The 7,580-nt window shown below is 31.6% G+C and overlaps 1 protein-coding gene across 2 annotated transcripts; it reads right to left on the bottom strand.

Moving 5' to 3' along the window:
• Positions 1 to 1,910: 1,910 nt before the first annotated feature.
• On the bottom strand, positions 1,911 to 5,475 carry LOC111893664 (uncharacterized). 2 transcript variants are annotated; one of them, XM_023889735.2, is made up of 12 exons: positions 5,282 to 5,475; positions 5,059 to 5,195; positions 4,844 to 4,972; positions 4,632 to 4,762; positions 4,313 to 4,534; positions 4,036 to 4,208; positions 3,839 to 3,939; positions 3,608 to 3,763; positions 3,311 to 3,366; positions 2,581 to 2,638; positions 2,371 to 2,488; positions 1,911 to 2,239 (listed from the first exon to the last, which is right to left on the bottom strand). In XM_023889735.2, exons 1-12 carry the CDS (start codon positions 5,289 to 5,291, stop codon positions 2,058 to 2,060), a joined length of 1,473 nt encoding a protein of 490 aa, XP_023745503.1. In that variant the 5' UTR covers positions 5,292 to 5,475; the 3' UTR covers positions 1,911 to 2,057. The 2 variants fall into 2 exon arrangements, 1 of the variants encoding a protein (XP_023745503.1); XR_002850928.3 differs by having other exon boundaries at positions 2,103 to 2,239; positions 2,577 to 2,638.
• Positions 5,476 to 7,580: the final 2,105 nt, after the last annotated feature.

Here is a 7,580-nt window from a genome sequence, read left to right as displayed (position 1 = left end):
TCTTCCACTTCAATGAACCAAAAACTTCCAGTAAGTTCTTCAAGGTCAACAAAAATGGCTAAGGACCTCAAGCAAGTTGAGATTATCAGGAGGCTAGAGAGTGAGGGAGGCTAAGGATAGGCAACCCTAGCCCTTTCATTCCATTATATACTCAAAATATTACGGTTTTGGTCATCAGGTCGTTCTCACGTCGTGAGAACTTATTCCTCACGCCGTGAGACTTCAAAAGATGTCGGTCAACTGGTCAACGACCACTCACGACGTGATCACTAAGTTTCACATCGTGACCCTCTTCCAAAAACTAGAATTTTAATAAATTAATTACCTCAAGTATTCCGATGTTACAGCTACGCCCAACTAGAGCCCCCTTTCCCAAAAACTTCTATTAAGCTCTTAATATAGCAAGCAAAACTCTTGAACTTCCAGATCCGATCTAAATGAATGTCTTAATGGATAAAGTCTCTGATTTTATCTCTTTTCATCGAGAAGAAGAGCACAAAACCAAACTTTAAGTCCATATTGTCACCTTTTGCTCAAGAACTCATGCATGGATGGATGAGAGTGCCCAAGCTCTCATTTTTTTTTGACTCTATAACCTCAAAAACATCAGAAGGAGGCATTCAAACGGTCTGGAGTAACGCATACTCAGAAGGACTAAGATCATGGGGACAAAAACATAAAACTCACAACCATACTATATCTAACATGTACAAGCATCAAGATTAAAGTTTTATACCTTCCAAAGATAGATGTTGTCTTGCAAATCCCAAATCTACACTCCTTGAAGCTTTCCACTTAGTTCTACAAACACCTTCTTCCTTCAAAGAACACACAAAACTCTCTAAAAGCTCCAAAACTCACAAATGGTGGCTAGGGTTTCAAAGGAACGATATGAGGTGATGAAGGCTGGTCATGGGAATGATCCTAAGAAGTTAGAGCCCTTAAATACGGCTCAAAACCTTATGGTTATGTTCTTTGTTTGCAACAGCTACCCTTAATGTAGCATAACGTACGCCTAGCATAGGTCATTAAACTAGTGTCCGAAATTCAGCACCTACGTCCAACTTAGGGCTTTCCTACGCCCAACGTAGGGCAAAAATTCCTAATTTCCAATTCAACTTCAAATAATCATAACTTCTTCGTTTCAACTCCGCGTCCGTTCTTTATATGCACGGAAATGTATTAACAAGCCCCACAATTCTATCTAGTTACTTTTGGCTTAACATATGTCGAACTAAAACCAAAATCCATGCAAAAAGCCCGACATATAACTTTTCTCATTTTATCCTTTGGTTCTAACACACAAATCAAAGGCTTAGATCTCATAACGAATATAATCAACATTCAATAAGATCTAAACTTTATTTCTTTAATGCCCAAAACCTTTACATGATCAAGATACGGACCACAATCCTGAATTAAGAAACATCCTGAAACTGAGTATTAAAAAAATATAGAAATATTTATAAATACTTGAATATACTCAAAAATGTATAATGCATATTAATCTCAAAAGTACTCAGACACATGATACTGATGACAAAGTGAGAGTGTGAGATGGTGAATTTGATTACAATTAACAAAATTACAAAAGATTTAACAGGGACACAGGGTTCTTTCTCACAACTCACAATTAACAAAATAATAAGACGTCACTACTTAAGTACTTAACTACAACAATTATGATATAGTGAAATAGTGAATCAATTAATACAAATTTACAAGCAACACAAAATGCATCACTGATCACATTAGGATTAAAGGGACGATTTCTAGTTTTCTACACATACGTGACATATTACATACTGATGATATTTGAGAGGAGAGTAGAATGGAAGTAGAATTGAAAGTATGAAATCATGCCTTACTATTTAGTAAAAGTATAATAATTTAAAAAGAAAACTCTGTAGTTGAAAATTTAGAATCATTATTATGATTATAATCATAATAAATATAGTTTAAAAAAAAATAATGGTAAGCTAAAACCAACCTATTTCCTGACTAAAAAATGACTATAAATAAAAATGACATACATATTCATTGAAAAGAGAAAATGATCAAATGGTATTCACATAAAACATCCCTTCTTGAGACCCCAACCATGCCCCCCCTCCAAAACGGTTTCCACATCTTGTTAAAGGCCAACATACAGATGTAGCCACCGACTTCATGAATTTATCTTCATACAACATTTCCCCCGACTTTATACTCCATACCCTCAAACATAAATCCTCTCCCCCTAACAGATACAGATACAGATATAGATACAGATACAGATATAGATATAGATATAGATACAGATATAGATACAGATATAGATATAGATATAGATGTAGATGTAGATATAGATATAGATATAGATACAGATACCTGACATGAAAAATCTCTCTGATGGGTCGACGCCAATTTGTATACGAGTATGTGAATTCACATGTCCTTCGTAGAACTGTACTAAAGCCCCTCTAAAACGATGATCATAAAGCCGAATCTATACATACAAAAGAAAGTCCAAATCCAATCATCATGTGCCACATCATCAGACAAAAATATGATATGCAAAAAAGTACGCCACCTACATACAGTTCCATCCATGGAGCTGGCCAAGAAATAATCATCATACGTCTTAAGTCCCGCCAAACTGCAACAAATTTACTTCTTGTCATGAATAATGCAAGAAATAGCAATACACTTTCATTTATTTATGTGTTATAATTTAGGGAAATTTCCCATAAAGACCCAATATTTTGGGTCAGTTTACGGTTTAATCCTAACTTTTATTTTTTGAATAGAAAAGTCCTGATTATCTGATTTTATACGATAATTTGTCCTTTCTTGTTGAAAAAAAATTATGACTTTTTTGTTAATTTGGGCAAAATATAAAATAATCGGGACTTTCTGTTCAAAAAATAAATGTTGGGATTAAACCGTAAACTAGCCCAAAATATTGGGACTTTATCGGAGATTTCTCTATAATTTATAGCAACTTATTTTCATTTTCTTTCACCTTTTTATTACTTTGAAAAATCTACATAGTTTAGGATTTTATTTCTTATGAGGATATTATTATACTCAATGACATTGCTATATAATATATATATATATATATATATATATATATATATATATATATATATATATATATATATATATGGGTAGATTTTTTTTAAAGTAGAATGTTGTAATAGGAAGAAATGAAAGTGGGATGCTATAATAAAGAAAATTTATGAAATACATTGCTTTCTTGTTGCATTTAACTTAAAATAAAATAAATAAATAAATAAAAATGAAGTTTGAATATTTGTGTACTAACCATGAAACTGATGAAGGCATAGAGATTGTTCTAGATTGATGAATATTCCCTCTGAGCTGCATATGAAAATACTTCACACTCATATTACAATCAATGAAATTCAGTTAAAAAAGGGTATTTGAGTAACTTTAATGTTGTTCCATGGGTTTTAGGACAAATCCTTCGGTTAGATTTTGTGAATTTGAAGGGGGAAATGTTGTTTCATGGTTAAAAGGGTATTTGAGTAATTTTCAACAGAATCAAACGAACTAAACGCCATTAAGAAGATGGAAAGGAAGGGCAGACAAGTAAATTTACCTCAAACCATTGTTTCTCACGTTTTTGACCTCTTGATGGAAGAGGAATTTGATGTCTAGGAAGTATTGTATTTGTATCATGAAAGTCTTGAGATTTTTGGCGAATGTCAATATTCACAATACTTCCATTTCTAAATCCACATAAAACATTATTTCCCTAAATTCATAAACAATAACACCTCAGCAAAAGCACATTCCTATTTCTTGCATTCAATTCACATCATGTTCTTACCGAAGAATCAAATTGCAAAGACAAAACATCACTTTTGGAACGACATATCCATGATTTTCTTCCAGAGTCTATGTTCACCAATGCAACTCCAACATTTGTGCCTAAAAATTCCAAATTATTAATAAATAAAACGTATACATGAAAAGAAAGTAAAAGCAAATATTGAATTCATTCTTTTAGAACCAAACAAACCTTACCAATGACTGCTTGATTCCCATTGGAATCAGATGTCCAAATTGTGGATTTGAATCTTGAAATCTCATCAATTCTTCTACTCAACATTGCAACTCCTAAATCATACTCCAATGGATCACTAATGTTCATTGAATAAACCGATCCACCAGATGATTCGGATCCAAGTGTAGTTATTCTGTTTGCTTTTGAGTTAAAGAGCAACTTTGAAGTTTGAATTCTTTCAATTTTTTTCTTATCAAGAAATGAAAGTAGGATCAATATCAACAATGTGAAGGATACAAAGCATGTGAAGGTGATGAATCAATAGAATGGTAGTTTCTTGGTAAGTTTATACAAGATACATTTGAAGGCATTTGAACTAAAGCTCCAATTGGCCTCCAAATAAGTCCTGGTGACTTTAATGATGCTGTTTCCTTTTCTATATTCATAGGATGAACAAGATTTGGCATACATTGTAACCCATTAATAGCATGTTCTCCAATAGATCCAACTTCATAACAACTGCATACCATATGTATAAAAAGATGATAATCATAACTATTAAGATGAAAATAATGAATTAATGTGATTTTTGAGTCATTATTAATTAATTACATACCAAAAGGTGCCATTAAGACCACCAGTGAGTAATATTTCTGTTTTAATAAGCCCATTTGGAGTCTGAACATCTAAGCATATGTGTTCCAATGCAGCATCAGCAATCCTCTGTGTCCCTTGATATTTCCAAATCTAATGCAAAGTATAGATTCATTACATCAGAATTGAATGTTTAGACTTTAGTTTCTCAATCGAATCAGATGTTGAACTTACTATAGGTTTTGATGTCTGTATCTTTTGGTATTGCTCTTGAAAGTTCACCTTTTTTTTGTTACAGCTGATTGAATTAGCACATAACTCCCTAACATGAAGCATCTTAACAACTTTGGCTGCATATTTCGTCTGTATGAATGTTCAAAATCGAACCTTTAAGTCATAGTTATTATCATATCGGAAGTGTGCTAGGGTTACGGGTTAGCTGGTGTTACCTTGTTGCTGGGTTTCGGGGGTGGTTTTTGAGCGCTGGTTGAAGCGGAAGAACTGTTTCTAGAAGAAGAACCCGGAATTGGTGATTTTACAGGAAAATATCGGTTCTTCTCGGCATCATAATAGAACCCTGGAAGGTCTATCAACAATAGAAGATTAATAGAATCAATTTGGCTCATAGTCGTTGATGAAATTAGCTAAAGAAGAAAAGTTAAGAGGGAAAACCTTGTGGCATCTTGTGAAATTATTTAGAGCAAGAGTAACGAATGAAAGCTGAGGAAAAAAAATCGTGAAGAAGTGAGCTGCAGATGAATGATGAATCAAGATGCAGGCGGCTGTGGCGAATGGCGATGGCGGTTCTAAAGTGTCGAGGAAGGTCGAACTTAACGGCACGAACAGGATTTTGTTTTCCCCTATTGACGTCCCATTTTGTGAATTTTGTATTCTATTCAATTTTGTTTAAATTTAAATTTTGAATTTATATGTTTTTTTGTTTTTACAATTATATACAAATGATTTTGAATATAATAGTAATTATTTATAATACTATATTGTATATTAAATTAATTTAAATTAAATATATATGAATAGTTTATTTGGTTATAGTTTTGTGATGAGATAATTTAAAAATTATTTTAAAAATGTAAACACTGTATATTTATAAAATGCTAATAAATAGAAATGGTGTTTTTGAAATTTTTTATAAGGTATAAAGATGGAGTATACTGGAATATATTTTTTTATGTAAAATTTGGTTCAATAGTTTGTAGATAAACAGTTTTATATAATTTGATGCATAAAATGATAATGTAAGTTGAAGATGGTCTGTTCATTTTTTTTTCTTTTTTTTTTTAAACATAATAGTAAATATCATGAAAGTTTTAATTAGGGCAAACTGCATTAAAATTATTATAATTTGATCTCTCTTTTTTTTTTTTATTTAGAAAAACCATCATAATATTAAAATAAAATAAATCTTGATTTTTCAGCATAAATGTCCAATTAAATAGTTAACGGGTCATCCAAGATGAAGTGGAATATATGTGTAACCAAAAATGACAATGATATTATTAATCTATATCTAAAAAATTAAACATAGGAAAACCAATAATTAAAGGTTTAAGACTATGTAAGTATTAACTAGCAAGGGTTTTAATTGAATTAGTGATATTATCTATACAAAGAGTTGGTTTCAGGGTCAATATTAATATTTTGAGGGTCGTGCAACACACAAAGAGCATCCATAATGTATAGTTTATGAAAAAATGAATAATGTAATATGTCTAATTGGCATCCAATAAATTAAATTTCACAATTATATGATGTCATGTTGACATTTAATAGATATTGAGTTCAATGATCACTAAACTTTTCAATAAAAAAAACATTTTTAATTTTTAATATATGTTTCATTAAACCTTATAGAGTTCAATACATATAAAAAAAATTTTGATAGACTTTTCCGGAGGTAGAATGATAACGTGTCACAATCCATAAAATCTAAGGATTTCAAATGCATTCAAATGCCTTAATGATGATCTTGTAGAATGGTTTAGTAGATTAATGAGTGTGGAATTACCAATCTTGTTAACATTCTCAAGTTTCATTTCATTATCGTTTTCTTGATCCACATTGTTTCAACCATATGTCTCCTAATCTCAACTTGTTTGTTGCCAAGCAACTAACCAAATATCCTAACCATCACTAATGTGACTTACTATAATCACTTAAGAATTCAGCATAACAAAAGAAGTATTCATGGGTTTGGATCTCACAATTTCAACTTTTAGGTGTGATAACGTTAAGAAATACTACAAAAACATCTTTATTAGTTTCCACATTTTATGGTACACGATTAAGTGTCAATTTGATGGTTATTATGCAATTCCCATACAATGCTTCTCTTCTCGAAATACAATCTATATACTCAAGCTCACTCGTAACAATATTTCTTTTAGCCAAATTGATAAATCGTACATGTCTTATGGATTATATATTTTTTGACATGTAACATAATCCACAAGAGTTTTTATTTCCACTATACACCAATACCATAAATTTGTTTAAAACCTTTACAACTAGTTTGCTCGTTGCTTATAAGTTATAGAGTAAATTACACGAATGGTCCCTATGGTTTGGGGTAACTTGCGCGTTTGGTCCCTAACTTATTTTTTTAACTCAGAAAGTCCATACTGTTTGTTTTTGTTACGCGCTTGATCTCTAATGTTTGTTTTTGTTACGCGAGTGGTCCCTCTCTTACCTAAAAAGATTATTATTTAAATAGAAAAAATTGTGGAATAGGTAAGGTAAGGTGAGGGGGTTGGGGTTGGGGTTGGGGTTGGGGTGTGTTTATTTAAAAATTTTAAAAAATCAAGGGCAAAATAGTTTTTTAGGTAAGAGAGGGACCAAGCGTGTAACAAAAACAAACAGTAGGAACCTTCCGAGTTAAAAAAATAAGTTAGGGACCAAACGCGCAAATTACCTTAAATCATAGGGACCATTCATGTAATTTACTCTAAGTTAT

This window comes from Lactuca sativa, chromosome 8, assembly GCF_002870075.4.
Source record: "Lactuca sativa cultivar Salinas chromosome 8, Lsat_Salinas_v11, whole genome shotgun sequence".
Taxonomy (NCBI): domain Eukaryota; kingdom Viridiplantae; phylum Streptophyta; class Magnoliopsida; order Asterales; family Asteraceae; genus Lactuca; species Lactuca sativa.
Note: the sequence above shows the minus strand (reverse complement) of the source record. Positions and strands in the feature narration are given on the sequence as shown.